The sequence below is a fragment of the Artibeus jamaicensis genome, unplaced genomic scaffold, assembly GCF_021234435.1.
Source record: "Artibeus jamaicensis isolate MK-2021 breed Jamaican fruit bat unplaced genomic scaffold, CSHL_Jam_final contig_426, whole genome shotgun sequence".
Lineage (NCBI taxonomy): Eukaryota > Metazoa > Chordata > Mammalia > Chiroptera > Phyllostomidae > Artibeus > Artibeus jamaicensis.
The window spans coordinates 5714379-5733384 of NW_026521826.1; the positions used below are offsets into that span (position 1 = coordinate 5714379).

Below are 19006 nucleotides of genomic sequence, written 5' to 3' on the forward strand. Positions count from 1 at the left end.
ATCTAAGAAGAAGAAGATAAAAAATATGAACAGTAAAAAGACAGCAAACTCAGTTATTAACAACCACACTTAAAACAAAAACAAACTAAGCAAACAACTACAACAGGAACAGAATCACAGAAATGGAGATCACATGGGTTAGCAACAGGGGAGTGGGAGGAGGTGAGGGGAAGAGAAGGTACAGAGAATAAGTAGCATAGACGGTAGGTAGAAAATAGACAGGGGCAGGGCAAGAGTAGTGTGGGAAATGTAGAAGCTAAAGAACTTATAACACATGGACATGAACTAAACTGGGTGGAAGGGGGTGCTCAAGGTGGAGGGGAATGAAGGGGGGAAATGGGACAACTATAATAGCATAATCAAAATGTATACAAAAAAGAAGGATGGTTCTGACTATATTATAATTTATAATTAAATTATAACTTAATACTTCAACAAAACATAAAACACCATTAAAAAAGGAAAGAAGACAAGCCACAGACTAGATTACTATATTTGTGAAGTGCATTGCTGAGAGACAATTCACATTAGACTATATAAATACTTATATAATTTTAAAAGTGACAAAAAATGTAATTGCCAACTCAAAGGAAATGCAAGTTGCCGACAAGCACACAATGGCCTGCTCAACTGCACTAGTAGTGGGGCATCCAAGTGAAACCGCGAGACCCACTTCACTCCCGTCAGAGTGGCCATGTCCAACAAGCGTGACAGTACTGCACAGTACTCAAGATGATGCAGGATGGGAACGCTCAGACCCTACTGCCGAAAATATGAACTAGTACGGCATGGCGAGCATTTGGCAACATCTACAGAATGCCAGCAGTTCCACATTTAAGTAAATCCCCAAAAGGACCTCACACACTTGGGTACATGTACAAAGATGTCCATTTGAGTGCTGTCTATGAAAATACCTAAAATGTCTACAAATGAGATATAGATGTCAAAAATTATACTACATTCATAAAGCAAGTAAAATAAACAATCTATATGCACCAACATAAAAATATGAAGACATACTAATGAATAAAAGTTAAATAAAGATATACAGCATGATATCATTTATTGTATATATCAAAATAAAATCTATTGTATGGTGATTGTAATAAAAATGAGAGACTGATGCAGAAATAGATTCAGAAACTAAAGTAGCCACACAGTAAAGCATAAAGTCTTTAGAAGGCGTCAGATGAGTCTAAAGGGTTAAGGAGAGAGGAAGGAAGGGGGACAGAATGGGAGCAGGACTTGAATCCATCCAACACTCAACGGATGTTTACCAAGAACCATGCACTGTTCTAGTTACTGGGGAAGAACAGAGAACAAGACAGAAACCCCTGCTCTCACAGATCTTTCATTTCAGTGGAGACTGATTTTTTTAAAAAGACAAAGAAGTAACATATATATTACTTATTTGCATTTTACATGATACAAAAGTTCAGAAAAGCCAGGAAGGCAGTAAAACCATTGGGGGTGGTGATTTGCAATCAGTGTTAAACAGGACAGCCAAAATAGAGCACCTCAAAATGTGATGGCTGAGTCAGGACGGAGGAAGGGGAAGAGTGTGCCAAGCAGAAGGAACAGTGAAGGCCAATGTCATACAGAGGGGATGTGTGCCATGTCCAAGGAGGCCGGTGTGATGGAGCTGACCGGGGGCATCTTAGGGACGAGGCCATACAGGGAACCGGTGGGTAGTGCAGGCTGTTGTTATAACAGGGCCTTGGCCACTGAGTGAGATGTGAGCAGACAGAGGAGGGACAAGTGTGACTGACATTTTAACAAGATCAGTCTAACTGCTGTATCGGGAGTAAACCAAGGAAAGCAGGAGGCCACTACAAGGAACCCAAGTGAGAGTTAAAGGAGATCCAGACCAGGTTGGTCGTGATGAGGCATGGTCAGATCCTGAAAATGTCGACAGGACTCACGGTGGATTAGATATGGGGTGTCAGGAACAGGGTCAAGGATGACTCAGTCTTTGATTATATCCATAATACTTTATTTTATTTTTTAAAAATCTGAATCAAATAGGGCAAAACGTTAGCAGCTGGTCTACCAAGGTGGCAGGTGCACAAGTATGTGTTTATTTTCTGCCCCCTTCAGTATGTAGGAAATATAGTAGATTTAAAAAAACGAACTGAGTTCATCTGTAAGTGTCTAGGAAAAGGGAATGCAAATTAGGGTCCACTACTTTGCATCTTGATAATAATTAAAATACACCCTGACTTCCTAAATTGTGTCCACAGTTTACGTGTCAGTTAAGGTGGCCAACTAGTAGACAAAGAGCTAAAATAAGCGATTTACTTCAGCCTTCACTCAGATATCTTACAACAGAAATTAAAGGCTACACATTTTCTACAAAGATCCTCCTGAGTAGGATGTTTCTCCACTATCTCTACAACTAATCTTGGACGTTACATGCCATGGACATTAGTGAAATAGTGTAAAAATAGCAAGTCATGGTTGATACCCTATACACATTTTCCCTGGTTGATTTATCTACTTGTTTGATGGCTTTTGGTGCCTCGCACATTGAACTGCAGTTTACTGGGTTTACACTAATGGGGTAAAGCCTCCATGGCTCTGGGGCCAGCTTACCAGGAGAACATCTGCTCTCACAAAGACAACACTGGAAAAATTCCTCCCCATTCTAGCTTACACTGCTTGTCCCCAAAGCCTGGGGACAGACTTTTTAAAAAACAGGCGTTCAAACCATGTAAGTAAGGGTCTATATTTCCGCACATCTCTTCGACCACTTGTCTTTTATTTCCTCGTCAGCTGCTTCCCACTGACTAGAGAATGAATGGGGTGTCATTCTGCCATTGGGTAACACGTAATTATAAAGCAGTGATTATACTTCGAACAGAAATCTAAATAATGTATCACACTCGTGGAAAACATAACACAAGAAAACATCTAAACACCTCTCGGCATGTATAATAAATCTGACATACTCTTTATAAAACTCAAAATTTAAGTTAAGAATAACAAATTTATTTTAAAGACAGTGTATACTTTCACAGAGTAATAAAGCAAAGGATGGTGTTTGGAGAGACTCTACAGCACGGTCCCCGGCCCTGGTGTGACACACAAGACATGTGACAAATCACCTCAAAAGAAACCCGTCACATCACCATTAGGGAAGTCACCACCACCTCCTCGGAACAGTTATTCATTTTAATCACAAAAATAAACATATTCCACTCTCGCAAAATGGTAAGGGAGCTCAATAAATGAAGTCACGACTTTGTGTTATCTGCAAACACTTGGAAAATTATACCCGAGAATTGAAATTCTCCAAATGTTCTGACATCTAAACATTTCAGTCATGGAAAAGTCATGGTCAACTGACCTGAGCTAACCCTCTGCAAGGCCACCGAAATGCCCCAGAACTCCTTATGGCTTTTGTGAAGACTCTGGCGAGAAACAACAGCAGTGAAGTGTGGATTTGGTTATTTTTTAAAAAGCACTAAGTGCCCATCAGTAAATGAATGGATCAAAAAATTATGGTACAGCCCTGGCTGGTGTAGCTCAGTGGACTGAGTGTGGGCCTGTAAACCAAAGGATCATGGTTCGATTCCCAGTCAGAGTACCCTGCCTGGGTTGCAGGCCAGTTCCCAGTAGGGGACACATGAGAGGCAACCATACACTGATATTTCTCTCCCTCTCTCCTTCCCTTCCCCTCTATAGATAAATAAATAAAATCTTTAAAAGTATTCTGGTAAATTTACACAATTGAATACCACACAGCAGAAAGAAAGAAGGAACTCCTACCCTCTGCAACAGCATGGATGGAACTGGAGAGCATTATGCTAAGCAAAATACACGAGGTGATGAAAGACAAATACTGTATGATCTCACCTGTAAGTGGAGCCTAACCAACAAAACAAACAAGCAGGTAAAATATAGCCAGAGACATTGAAATTAGGAAGAAACTGACTATAACCAGAGGGGACCAGGGAGGGAATACTAGGGGTGGGGGGAAGGAGGGAAGGGTTTTCAGGAACATGTATAAAGGACACATGGACAAAACATAAGGGAGGTAGGATCGAGGGTGGGAGGTGGGGATGGGTGGGGTGGAGGCAGGGGTGGGGGCGAATGGAGACAGCTGTACTTCAACAACAACAACCACAACCCACAACAAAAGCACTAGACTTGGGACATTAAGATGGGGTTTTAGGCCAACTTCTACTTCAGAACTTAAAAACTTCGATATAACTGAGGCTCCAAAATGATTAGAGCTGATGAGATCATCTTTAAGATCCCCTTTAGTTATAAAACCCTCTACTTTTAATAATAGATGTTTATTTTAATGGGTAATAAATTAGGTCAGGTCAAAGACAAAAATAAAAATATTTTAAAAATATTCTGTTCAAAGGCTCCCTCTAGCCTCACTTCCATCTGTCCTGCTCGCCACCTCCATACTCTGAACCCCCACAGAAAACTCTGTTTTATTAGTTTTTATATAACCTTTCTGAGTCTCTTTACAGAAATGTGATCAAACACTAATGCATATTTTCATTTAACTCTTTTCTAACAAAAAGGCATCACACGATAACCTGCTGATCTTTACCACAGTGCATCTTGAGCACTGCCCATATCAGCGCACAGAGACTCCCCATTCTTTTTAACGACTGGGCAGTTTTCATTATATGGTGTCTGAAATCTGTTTCAGCCACACAGATAGGCACTCAGATTTTTCCCAGTGTTTTGGTATTATACATCCTGCTGCAAAGAACAAACTTTTAGGCATATTATCTGTATAGTGTATCTTTAGGAGAAATTTCCAGAAATAAAACTGCTGAGTCAATGGGTAAAATCCATTTATAATTTTAGTAAAATCTGCCAAAATGCCTTGGATACTGTTTGCTCCTACCTGCATTCTCACCAGCAAATCTGAGAATTCTCGTTCCTCCACATGTTCACCAAAGCATAATATCTTTTCCTTCTCTTTTGAATTTCTACTTCATCTTATAAATACATGCCGTCTCAGTGGGATTTCAACTTGCATTTCTCTTATTATGATGAGTTTGCCTAAGAATCCTTGTGTTAATTTCAACTGTGAACTATCTGTTGATATTTGGAAACCTTTTTCTGGAAGTTGCTGCTCTTTTACTTACCGGTTTATCAATAAAATCTCTACTATTTCAGGAAAACAACCCGGTGGCCCAAACACAACCCTTAAAAATTGCCAGTGGATCCTGGACTAATGATACTGATCACTTCTCAGATGCTTTGTTAAAGAAAAGGGGGGAGTTATCTCTCAGATTTTCTTACTGGAAGGTAGTAACCACTATACTCAATATTCTACATCTAATATATGATATTTATGAAGAAATTTTCTTTTCTGTGATTTTGCAACAGATATGCTTTGTTTTCAATAGAAGAAATAGTTTGGAAACCTCATGAACACAGTTTTATTTCATAAAATATCACAAACACTTGAGTGACAGAGAAGAAAAAGTAATTGTCACTAAATGTTAGGTATGAAAAAGCTTAATATATTAAAACATTTAATATTCAAAATATATTTGTATAATTATTTCATTGCACATTTTAAGAGTTCAGTATACCAATGTACAACAATTTTAACATCATGAAATGCAATCGTCTAAACAAGCACACACATATTCCTAGTAAATATTCAAGCAATGCCAAAAATCTCTTTTCTAAAAAATATTTTTAAGAGTTTCAATTCATGAGTATATTAAAAAATTCTAAAAATGCTGGTGAACATTAAACTTCTACCATAATGAAATAATCAAGCAGCCAAAATGCATGTATTAATACTTTTCCTTTTTTCATTATGTAAGAAAATATCCAACCAATTTTTAAAAAAATTCTTACATAGATTTTATTACTAACTACAAATTTGCAAACTCCAATTAAGCACATTTTAGATACTAGGAAAGGACTTCCTTCAATGACAGGAAGCCCATCTACGCACATGGTTTGATCATAGCTGTTAAAAAGAAACTGAGGTGGCTCGAGGGGCTTTCAAACTCTCCTAGTGAGCTAATGCTAAAATTCACAAGAGTAACAGACTTCTCTTATCTACCACCACTATAGATTTTATCATGTAAAACCTGTAGAGTCACTTTAAGGAATTACAAAAATACTTATGCATTTTTCCTTTTTTTTTTAGTTAAATGTATTGGGGTGACATTGGTTAACACAATTATATAGGTTTCAAGTGTACATTCCTAAGATACACGATCTGTATATTGCATTACATGCTCACCACCCAAAGTCAAATCATTTTCTGTCACCATATATTTCATTAGACTTCTGCCAAGTACCCGCGGAATGCCATGGGTACCCCACTTTGACAGCCCTGAAATCTGGAGCACAGGGATTTGGCTAGTCATTGTGAGTGCCGAAACGGAGGCAACAACCTAAGCATCGTACACAGGAGTCCTCTCACCACCATGGGGAACAGGAGGGCCAGGCCTCCCGCCCTGTTACGCTTTATGAGTGGCTTTGGGCTGGTTACATAAACTCTCTGTAACTACATTTCCTCATAGGGCAGTCCTCGTTTTGAGGATTAAACGAGTTAGGCACTTGAAACAACACAAACAGTGTTACATAACTTCGCCATGTGCTAATCAGACCTCATCCCATTACTGCACAACCTGCATAAGAATCAACAGATGAAATAGAAACATCCAAAAGTACCTCCTCCGTGGGGATGAGCATGGAGGAAAAGCGAGGATAAAAGCTTAAGACACCCATGTCAGTGGAGTACAGGCATGCCATGGAGAAGCTGGGAGTAACACAAGCTAAAGTTGGCACAGAGTACATGACAGCCACCAGGAAAACTGGAACTTATCCTGTGGGTGTCAGTTATCTCCCAGTATGATTAACAGGACACGCAAACCAGACCCTGGTGAACTGAAAGGTTATCACAAAGCCCCTGGATTATTTGTGGTTATCTGTCAAAATCCCTCCACCAGCTGACTTGTCTAATCTCTTCTGATTTTCTCTTCCATTATTCCTTTTATTTTCTCATCTTCTCTCCTTTTGCCTTGCTGCTTTCTTCCCTGACTAAACCTTAAACCTAAGGGATAACAAATCATGTTATTAAATTTACAGCGTGGTACATGGTTCTCCATGTAACAATTATTTTAGTGTAACCTGGTTCCCAATTTAATTATTTTAATGTATTATAGCATCAAATTATTGACTATCTGGGAGCAACTGGGCTCTGAGGAAATCTTAATTTATTGTAAATAAAAATATGAAGAAATGATTTATCAAAACTTTACTGCATTTTTCAAAGCCACTTCATAGACACTCTCAAGTGTTTAATCTCAGTCACTTAGCAAAACTGCACCCTCTATCATCCACAGCAGCAGCAAAGCCTCGGATTGTTCGATCAGCGAAGGGGACCACGCTTTACAGAGATGGACTGAGAAGCTCAAGATCATGTGACCCACCATGGAAGGGAGCTGGAACTGACTCCTGCAGGAAGCTGACCACGAAACACACTATTTTTCCATTTCTGAATTATTTACAGTATAACTTTCTTTAGAGACAATTTGGCACCCTCCCAAATCACCCAAACACTCCACATTTTCACAGAACACAAACCTTTGGGAGGTGTGAGATTGACTCCATTTTTAAGGCACCACTGTACTGGTAAAATCCCCAAAGAATCCGCATGGCACAGCATTGAGAGTTTACTAGGTTCTGGTCTTAGGTCATCAATAGTCACTTGAAAAAAATGATTATTAAAAACCTGAAAGAGAAAAGCAACACAGGCAATGGTAAATTCCCTGGGATTACATATCAGGCTAGTAATGAAATACTGGCACAGCTTCCAAACGCAATCAATATATCTCATCAAAATGGTTTGACCACAAACTGGCATTCCAATGTGCATTACTACACTGACCCAGTTCCTGCAAGTTAGAGTTGATCACTGTGGTCACACTGATGAAAAGTAAACAAGAATATACAGGAGAGACAGAGTGACATGCAAACCAACAGTCAGAGCTGAAGGATGAACACACTGCTGAAGACGGACAAAACTTGGCTGGGGAAAAGCCAGAACAGGCACTGAAAGGTTTGACTGGTTTCTCCACATCCACAGCAACAATGCAAATTCTCTCACCAGGTCGTTTAAGGACCTCCGAGTTCTGGCCTAGAGATTCCTCGTCTCCTCTAATCTCAGGTATCACTCATCTTATTACTGCCCCACTGCCCCACCCTCCAGCCCAAGAGGAAATCATTCCCGCCAGACCTGCCCTTAGCTGGCGCTCTCCCAGTCTAACAGCCCACTCCATTGTCAGTCTGTCAACTCACAGTGTCTTATCTAAGGCCCATCCTGAAAGTCACTGCTGCTGGGACATTTTCCCAACCAGTCCAAGGGGACACAGGGCCCTTGCTCTGTGCCCCCAAATCATCAGGCTCATACCTCTGAACTGAAAATCCTCCTATCTGCCGCTCTGTGCATTGACTCCACAGCTGTCTCCCCCAACAGATCCCAAGTGCTTTGGGGACTGTGGCCTCTTCATCCCTCACCAAGGTATTCCCACCATGCAGAGAAAATGCCTTGTACACAGAAAGTGGATAATCATCCACTGGATATAAGGGGGAAAAGAAGCCCATGAAGCAATAGGAACAAGATGTGCTGGCAGAAAAAGCAGGATACAAAAATCAGGTGAACCCAACAGTGAAAAGCAGGACAGACTTTAAGAACCAAGTATGTAAAACACATGCAGGTAGGGGGAGAGCAGAGGGTGAAGAGCACTTTCCCAACCCGACGGAAATCAGCCACTCTTTCTTAGGAAACTTTAACACTCTTCCTAAGCTCTGATTCCTGGTTCCTTCATTTACAAAGTATTTTCTGAAAGCAATCTAGTCAAAGATAAGCAGAAGAGTACAATCACTTCAGTTCTGCTTGATGTTAATTCCAGTAAATAGTTAGAATTCTGCTGCCTGAGCTTTGCAAAGGATCAAACATCACTCTCCCAGGAAGGCGTCCCCCTGACAACCCTATGTAAAATTACACCTTCCCTTCTTCCACCGACGCTCCGTTAGTCCCTTCCCTGATGCCGCTTTCTCCTTTTCATTTTATGTGCAACACACTATATTTGTTTACTTATTGCTTCAGAGGAAAGCTAAATGATTCAAAAACACTGGTCCATCTGGAAAACACGCAGGTCTTGAACTACAGTCTGGAGCATTTAACCAGCTTGCCCAAGACTGTGCAGCTCAGAGCAAACAGAAACAGAACCCAAGACGTCTAATTCCAGTATACTTTGCTCTAAACAATGCAATATATTCCACACAGATGATATTTTCATCAGCACCATCATCTGTCAATATGTCATCGTTTTGGAACACCAAAACATAATCCCACTATATAAGGGCTGGTCATTTAACACTGGATTTGCTACATGCGTATCTGTTTTCTTGTCTATTTGCTTTAATGTTATTTATTTCTTCAACAGTTATACCATCAAGAAAAAAGCCCCAAGGAAAATAAAAATGAAAGTTTCATTATGATGAGTAATAACAGCATAGTGCATTATATTCTCAGGCATTTTTCCAGGGTTCAGAGAAACATATTTACTTATAAATGCCTTCTACATGGAGATTATTCTGATACTTTGCTACACACAGATGAGTGCTGAACCTGGGGAGGTGCTCATCCAAGTTCATGCATTACACAACACATGGCCAGTAGGGTAGAGGGGTAATAAAGAATGATTTCAGTATTTTATCTTTGGAACAAGAGTGAGAAATACAAAAATAAAAATGTATCTTAAAAATCAGAAAAAATATCCTCCCACCCCTAAGCTCCAAGAAAATTTATTTAGGGAGCAAAGTGCTTTATTGTGGAGACCAAACTACTGCCAATGGAAGTCTCCCAACAAGACAAAGATATTCAGGCTCAAACTAATTGTAATTCATATGTCACATCCTAGTGTTACTTACATCTATATACACACACATATATGTGTATATATGTATATATATGTATATATATATGTATATATATATATATATATATATATACAGATACATAGAAAACTACTTAAAAGCACAAAATATGAGAGTCCACCCCTGAAAGGCTAAGCACATCTGCATCTCTGTTTGACTTTAAAAAAAAAAAATGAATTCCAAGTACAAGCTGACACCATAGCCTCTTAGAACGGGGACAAGGCCCAATATATATCCTGATAAATGGGTGGCTGGCATCACTATATCACCTGCTGCTCGAACGAAGGGAAATTCTGGTCAGGTTTCAACGAGATTTCACTGTTTAGTTTTCCACAAATGTGCACCAACCAGAGTGCACAAGAGAGAACCCTGAAGGCCATTTCAAATAAAAAGGTTTTTAATGGATGGTGTTCGAACATGACAGCCTGCATTTCAACCCTGAGATGATCACTCAAAGCGGAAATCAATATTTTTCTCATATGTAGTTATTCTTTAAATAAATTACCGTAACAGTTACAGAAATAATTTATGTTCATTAGAGGAGAAATATTTCAGAAAAAAAAGACATTTCATTATCATAACCATTTTCCATGTTCTGTAATATATTGTCACTACTATATTTGTCAAATTTTAACAAATCATAAATGTTAAAAGAGTACGATTTGAATAACTTTAAAACACTCATCACTTCATTAACAAATTCAGTCTTTTGGGAAAGAGGAAATTAAAATGAAATTAACTTTTTAAAATGCCTTCAACTTTATGAAATTGAGAAATCATTCTGTGATCCCCAAAAGGGTCACATTCCAGGACCACACATCTGGAGATCACACGGTTCACATCACTGTCCTCTGGTTAAAAAGTCCTGCTGCATCTTGCTTCTGGGGTGTCTCAGGCATGTGACAGTTACCAGGGCCACTGAAGACACATATGCTTATACCCCAACCACAAGTTGAGTCACTCTGCCACGTGAAGTAACATCAAAGAAACGTTTTTGTTTTTACTTCCAAGGTCAAATACATTCTTGTGTTAGGGAGAGAAAGAACAAATAGACCCAACTGATTTCTTTATATTAATTATGTGACTATTTCTTTGGAAAAGTACTTCATTGATCAAGACTCTCAGAAAAAAACAATGCACAAAGTAGTCCTTTCTTTGAGCTGCCGGCAATAATGAAATACAGAAGTCCACAGCAGATAAACAATCAAGTTTTTCAAATAATTCCAAATCAAAATACAAATTTCTTATCTCTTCCTTTTGGATCACAGATTTCAAGATAGACCATTTATTTCTCCATATGAACCAAATGCAATCTTATCAGCACACGTGGTAAATGTTTCCAAAATAGCAAGGCAAATAAAAGATGCCAATAAATGTACAATTAGAGGTATCCTGTTGGATCAGGAAAGCGTTCCTTTTAGCTTAAGAATGACTGACATCCCGAATCGCTGCGGTCTACCTTCATCATCCCCTGCACACAATAATATTTTCATTGTGCAAGTTGTGTATGCCCAGTAAGCCCATGGAAAATTCAGCAACGTGCATGGCTTTAAAGGGAAACTCCCACACTTCCTTTCTCTCTTTTGTGATTATGATGAAAATATAGTGTATGGAACGATTCACTGGACTTTTCAATTCCAGTTGGAGAACTGGCCCTTGCTAAAATGGGTGATGTGTATCTTCCATTAACCACCAGAGCACTCAGTAAGAAACAAACTTAAAATTCAGTTCTAAAACAATCAGGTATTATGTTTCACCAGCTAACAAGCTACGATAACTCAAGGTATAGATAACTCTATAGTTCCCTTGGACCCCCAGACGCCTGTGGAATGCTTTTTTCCAGGAAGGTAACTGGGACGATACAGTAGTCATAAATGGGACCACAGGTTTGGGTGAATGTAGTTAACATTTTACGGAGCATCCGCAGTACCAGGAAGTGTGCCGCCCACTTCATACACGATCCCTCACTTCTTTCAATGACACGAACTAGACAAGACAGCAGCTACTGTATAGGTATGAAAACTAAGGTTCTTAAAATATAAGTAATTTACTAAGCTAGTAACTAGCAAAACTGGCTGGGATTTATCTGCAAAGTCATTTGTTTAGACTAAAACATTATGCCCCCAAGGAATTAAAGCATTAAACATTACTTTGCTGGAAATCATGAGACTTGGGTTTGAATCCATGGAATTGACTTTTGAACCGTTAATTACATTTCCCATGAAATTCATCAAAGGCCATTAACTAAAACAGACATTAGTTTAAGAGTGCTAAGTCTGCTGGTTTCTTCCACCATTTATAAGACATACTTAAGATAAAAACGCATACTCCAGATACTACCATAGCTGGCTTCATTGAGATTTCTTTGACGGAGAAGGGAAATTATAATCGTAAAAGCCTATCAGACCATAATAAAAATCACTTTATATGAAAAAGTGCTTTCATTTTAAATCTACAAATCTCAGAAGCACAACTTTGCCTGTAGTCAATAAAAGCAGATGTTTACAAGGAAGTAGACAGGCTGACACACAGGCACTGGGAATTTGCTTTTCACTATTTTCAGGTATTTTTGAAATATAAATAGATCATATTAACTACTATCAGGCAGGAGGAACAAGCGCACTGCAAATTCACAGCCACGCAGTCCCTCACACACACAAGTGTCCGCATAGTGTGCTGCTGGAAGACGAGTGAAACTTACCCATCCATCACAAGAGGGAACATCTGATTAGACTCACTCTATGCTACTAGTGACAGAGAGAGCTTCAAATAGTGCTGGACAGGGGAGAAGGCCATCCACCTTTGGGTTACTTGGCGGAGCGATATATCCTTGTGCAGGCATATTTCATCTGGTTGGCTTTGAGAAGAAAGACTTACGCGATGCACTCTGGAGGCTGAGGTGAGGAGCAAGAGAAGGAAACTCACCTTGGTCACTGATGCAGGACAGATATGAAAGGGCTCACTCATATTCACTGTTTCTAGCTTCATCCCAACTGTGAAGAAATGGCTGCGTAAATCTGCATGATCCTGCAGGGGAAAGGGTACAAATATTCAATGTGCTGGTATTGCAAATTAACTCAGTGACTGTCTGAATGCTACCCTTGAACATTTAATTGGGCAACCAAAATCAGATTGAAATAATTAACCCTCCCCGTTTCAAATTTCTAATCATTACAAGATACTGCGGATTTAATTATTTTTCTGCAAGCTAAATTGCTTTTCCAAGAGAGAGGAAACAAGCCTTTGTGGTCATGCTTAAATTTACACGAAGCAAAAACATTCACGTTGCCCTGCTTTGATCTTGTTCGGCACTGTAAACGGAGCACAGCCGAGTAATGGAGGCAATCAGTCATCTGAAACACAGCAGGAGCGTCTTCAGAAGACGTGGCCTCTGGCCACTGGGCTTACTTCACAGCGTTTCAGTGAGTACCTCGTGGGTGACACCGCTTGTCTCTGTGTCCCCTGTGTAAGAGCACACAGCATACCAGTCACTGGTGGTGAGCTGATGATCTTGGAGATGTGTGCACACGAGGGTCCAAAACAGCCCTGCAGACAATCAGACCCTGACGCTTGCTCAATAAAGATGAGTGACGCCCCCAGCTGAATAGGTGTCTGGCAGTTTTATAACCCACTCACAGCCACCTTATGTGGCTTTCCTGCTTTTTCAAGAAAAAAAATCTCAATACCCACTTCAGCTATACAGCATTAGATGAAGCTGGTTGGACTCTGATACCAGAATTTATCTTGGTGAGATGGAGGTCACCTCATAACTCACAGTCTGTATAAACAGTGGTGGCCAAATAAATGAATGTATTGAAGACTGCCCCTGAGGAAATAATAGCTGCAAACAAATCCCTCTATTTCCAAGTACATCAATTGGGTGAGAAGTACCAAAATACCTGGGGATCTCCCACTTCCTTTTATCTGCAAATCTAAAGTGGCTCTTTAATTAATTCAATGATGCATTCTACATCTGATGATTGTTAAGAGCCCGCCAGGCTGTGCCTGCTCCCCTGGGAAAAGCTGGCCAACGCAGTGAGTGCACAAGAAGACTGGAGAAAAGGAATTGCTTACACAATTCTCCACCACTCTGCTGCTTTACCAAAGAAGGTACAGAATGTGACCACCTACAGAACCACAAGGACCTCTCCTTTCTCCTGTCACCACAGCAGTCTGCGAAGGTCTGGTAACCAAAGTGTTGGGCGTGGCTGAAGCAAATAGCACCACATCCAGAATGAGAAGGGATGTGGTCGAAGTACAATACGACAAAAACTCATACGACAAAAACTCACTGGAAGAACTGGCCCACGCTAAAACCTTTGTCAATTCCTTAAGAATTTCCAGTCACCACTATAAAAATGTTACACATAAGGGAAAACACAGGGAAATATTGTTCTTAGCTGCAGGAGATGATTTTAATTGAAAAATGGAGCATTTATTTTTAAAGGGGAAGCTGGGTCCAGAAAACAAATTAAAAAAGAAACAGTATGAAGAGTTTAATGCATATTAATACACATCAACTTCAATGCCAAGGTAAAGCCAGAGATCACCAGTGTTGGAGACCAAAGCAGTAGATTGAAAATGACCCACTAGCTTCTGAATTAAAAAGTTGAAAGTTAACGTTCCAATCGGACATCAGTGCCTCCCAGTATCTCACTATCAGTGGAAACTGAGGCACATTAGTGGATTTTGCAGATATTTTTCTCTTTTAAGCACAAAACCCCTTTAACTACCTGAAAAGACAAATTATTATACAATTACAATGTAATAAAACTTTGTTTAAATATACTCAACATGCTTAAGCAGTTACTATACTTTTTCACAATCCAGAAATGTCCTCATGTACTAATGATACATTTCTAACTCTAATAAACTGCCCAGATGAGTGTCGTATTTTCACAGACGTTCTTCTGGTCCCTTCTCTGCAGCAGTGGAAGTTCCCTCTCACCACTCACAGCTACAAGGCTACACATTCTTGAGATGTGGTTCACCAATAAAAGAAAACTTGCAAGTGCCTCCATCACCAGAGCTGTCCTTGCAATTTCCGTCTCCTGCCTGTTCTCCTGTTGGCTTCTCCTGTGTTTTGTGTGTCCGGACTGTAGTGGGGTTGACCCCATGACCCCCGGACACTCTCTATATCTCAGGTTTTCAGTTTGACCTTGACCACTGACATGAAACCTTCAGCCAAATCTACAACTATGTTAGATCTGTGCTCTAAACCCCAGAGAAAGGTCTCTCAATCACAGGTCCCAATGCTGTGCTGAAAACTCTGAGGCCCCCAGGAATTTTGCACTAATAGCTGTCCTTTAACTGCCGTGTTATTTTATTCTAAGTTGTCTAGTGGGACCAGGTAATAGCTGCCTTCCTTCGAAACAAAGCATAAAGGCTTGGGATAGCAATTTGCTTCTTAGGTAATCTCCTTTCAGGGCTGCAGACTATATTATAAACTCTTTTATTAATGATGTCAGTATATTCTGCGTCAAACAGTACCTCCGGGTTGGGAGGGTATCACTCTGTGCAGATATCACATGCTCTCTTCCTTCTTTCCTAGAGCGTCTGTGCACTCACTTAGTCAGCCTCTGAATGTCTCTCCCTCTCTGCTCATCCATAAAAAATACCTTTCACGTCAAAGTAATACATGGCCATAGGTGGGATGAAAATAAAATATAAATGACATTAAAAGTTTTAAACAGTAAAGATAGCCATAGCTGGCATGGCTCAGTGGATTGAGTGCTGGCCTGCAAACCAAAGGGTGGCCAGTTCGATTCCCAGTCAGGGCACATGCCTGGGGTGCAGGCCAGGTCCCCAGTAGGGGGTGCACAAGAAGCAACCACGCATTGATGTTTCTCTTTCTCCCTCCCTTTTCCTCTCTAAAAATAAATAAAATCTTTAAAAAATAAATAAACAGTATAGATATTGTTGACAATATTTTGTCCTGATGATATTAAAATATTTTAAAACAATTTAAAAATAGTGCCAAGTGAGCAAAGATTAGGAAGAACCTTCTTCCCTCTGTCCATCATGGCTCAGATTCTCAAGATCTTAAATTATTTCTACTAGGTTTCCATTGCAAGCACGGAAAACTTCTTCTTCTTCTTTTTTTTAAGATTTTATTTATTTATCTTTAGAGGGGAAGGGAAGGAGAGAGGGAGAGGAATGTCGACGTATGGTTGCGTCTCTGTGCATCCCCTGCTGGGAACTGGCCTGCAAACCAAGCATGTGCCCTGACTGGGAATTGAACCACGATCCTTTGATTCTCAGGCCTGTACTCAATCCACTGAGCTACACCAGCCAGGGCAGCACAGAAACTTCTGACTTGTGGAAATCCATCTGTTTTAGTTCCAAACCGTGTGAAAACTCTTAACCCCACTTGTTTAATATACTGGAAAAAGAAGTCAGGCATTTTGAGAGGCAGCTGCATCCAAACATAGGTACTTATATTCTAGCCTCGAATAGCTACATCTAGCTACAATTTCTTATTAAATTTGAATTTCAAAAGACAGAAATAATCTTGGAAACTATAAAATACATTCCTGTATCCTTATCCTCAGCACTAACATCCACTTCCTTAAGGGAACTTTTTAATATGTATTTTTACAAAAACAAAGAAAGAAAAATCCTACTATTTAGAACTAATACCAGTTTCAAAGGTAAGTCAAGATAATGGAATTTTTAAAAATTTAGGAGCAAAGACACATAATAATGGTGACTATCCTATTTTAATGCTTATGTTATTCATAAACAATGATGTCAGAAACTTTTTACTACAGAGACAACATAGTATTTTCTAAAAGGGCTTGCCACTGAATCCTCTGGCCTTTGGAGATCTTTAAAAAGCATTACAAGGAGTCAGTCATGTAGTACGTGCAAAACTTTCTGGTCAATGCTCCACTCTGTCATTGATATTATGCAGTCTATCCAAGAAAGATCCCAATAAATATTTATGGGGTTAAGTTGAAGGAACTTAAGAACTGGGTGACTGACATCCATTCCGACCTACATTCTATCAACTCATACAGGCACTCATTTGAAAACCACTGAGGTACCACACAGTAGGCTGTAAGCACAGGGCACACACACACACACAATACTGCATTTATCAAAGAAAGAAAGAAAGGACAAAAAACAGCTATGGAAGAGCCAAGCTTAGAAGAAATTTCAGAACAACTATTTCTCCTTGTCACATAAACAAATTATCACTCTGATGACAGCAGTCCGAGCATTTACAGGGGTAAGTCTTAAACTGAACTATGAAAAGGCGTGTGATTTAGAATGATGAGGATTCTGGGAAGGTGGGAGAGTACATTTTATTAGGGAGGCTGGGTTTTAAATATTGATTGAAGAATTTGCATCTGGTCTAAAAGGCAAACAAAGGCATTTAGACACTTCTAAAAAAACACAGTTTTTGATGATAAGTAAAGAATTCCATACCAGTGAATTTCCAAATAGGCCAGTACCCAGACCTTCTGAACTGTGTGTGCGCGTGTATATCCAAATTAGTACATGAGAAAAGGTACAGATATTCTCAGTGAAAAACAAATTTAACCACCTCCAAACCATTTACTATGGGGCTGTGAATGCAGTCAGAGACTATGCATTCATTTACACAAACACCAGCTCATCATTCTCTATGTTAAGCACAGAGAGTTCCTGGCCCCTGAAGATGATTCACAAAACCAATTATCTACTCAGAGATAATGGAAAATTCACTGTGGTTTGAAAGATACATTCTGGCCTTTGCAAAAGCTCTAGAGAATCATTCACACCTCACAATGACTGGATCAAGAATGATGCTATTCTTGAAATCAGGAGGGATCACTAAATCCTCTGTACATTTACAAATATGCCTGTCACATTCAGGAAATACTGCTTATTTAAATATTCTGGAGTCCAATTAAACTGCTTATAGAAAAAAACTCCTTTCATTTAAGAAATGCTCGCAATGTCGTTCCCATCTACATTTATCACTACACATTTTATTTTTCCCCTAAAGTGATTTTATACTGATCAGAAGTAAAATACCACTTATTTTATTGGAGGAAGGCCTTAGCAGCCTCCCCTAAAAATCGCTCTTCAGGGAACCTTATTTTTAGCCGAATGACAATGTAAAGGAGTTGATGGGTACATCAAGTTCTGTTTTCCACTCAGGTTTAATCAGCTTTATTCTCTCCTGAACCCAAGCAGCCCTCCTGCTCTCCTAAGACCCAGTGACTGCACCAAGAATAACTCGGGTGGGTGCACAGGAACAGTAACCATGGGCACCTTGTAAATACTTGTAAGCTCTGTCCTTGTACCATCATTTTCTTCTCACAACTGATTGAACATCTTGCAGGAAAGAAGTCAAGACACAGAGAGGAAGAGTTACCTATGCAAGGACACTGAGCTAACATGAGGAGCCAGGACTCAAATCCCAGCAATCTTGGTCCATGATTAGCTGAGCAGGTTACAGAACACACTGGAAAGCAAAGATCAAAAAGGAGCTTTTATTTTTTTCTTGCTAATTAGTAAACAAACAAATAAAACCCTTAGAACCTACAGACTCCAAAATTTTATTTCAAAGACAGATATCAACAAGTTAAAAGTGATGACTATTAATATTGATCCTTTACCCAAACCTCCAATTGTTGCTGTTCATTCATAACACTTTTCAATGGCTGATGAAATAATGTGTCAAAGATCATTTATTTTGATGCTAAAAACTGCCCCCAAAATGTTCACGATCACAGTCTTCATCAACAATGGATGAGCACGTTTTACGAGCTGCTTTTGTATGCCCTTGAAGCAACGAAGGTGGAGAAATTCATGCAGCGTTATGCCTATGGTGCATTTTTAAGTTGCCCTTTCTCATAACATTATCAGTGTTAACCCAGACAGGTTAATTGGATAAATGCAGTTAATCTAGTAAACATTCCTGGCTGCAAAGTCCACACATATCTCAATCTGCCCATGATTTTGTAAATACTATGGGTTAAGCACTAACGTGTGTGATTGAAGAGAAAAGTAAATCATGTGGTTCCTGACATGAGAAGCTTGAAATTTAGAAAATGACTAAGGAATAATAAAT

At 39.5% G+C, this 19006-nt stretch overlaps 1 protein-coding gene across 11 annotated transcripts in view; it reads right to left on the reverse strand.

Annotated features, from left to right (window-relative positions):
- The window catches only part of SFMBT2 (Scm like with four mbt domains 2), a 218625-nt gene that overhangs the window by 71868 nt on the left and 127751 nt on the right, over window positions 1-19006 (reverse strand). For all 11 annotated transcript variants that reach the window (XM_053665741.1, XM_053665739.1, XM_053665744.1 and 8 more), the window contains 2 exons: window positions 12868-12969; window positions 7585-7732 (listed from right to left, as the gene is read on the reverse strand). In XM_053665741.1, coding sequence (XP_053521716.1) covers window positions 7585-7732; window positions 12868-12969 — 250 coding nt within the window. The remainder of the gene's footprint in view (window positions 1-7584; window positions 7733-12867; window positions 12970-19006) is intronic.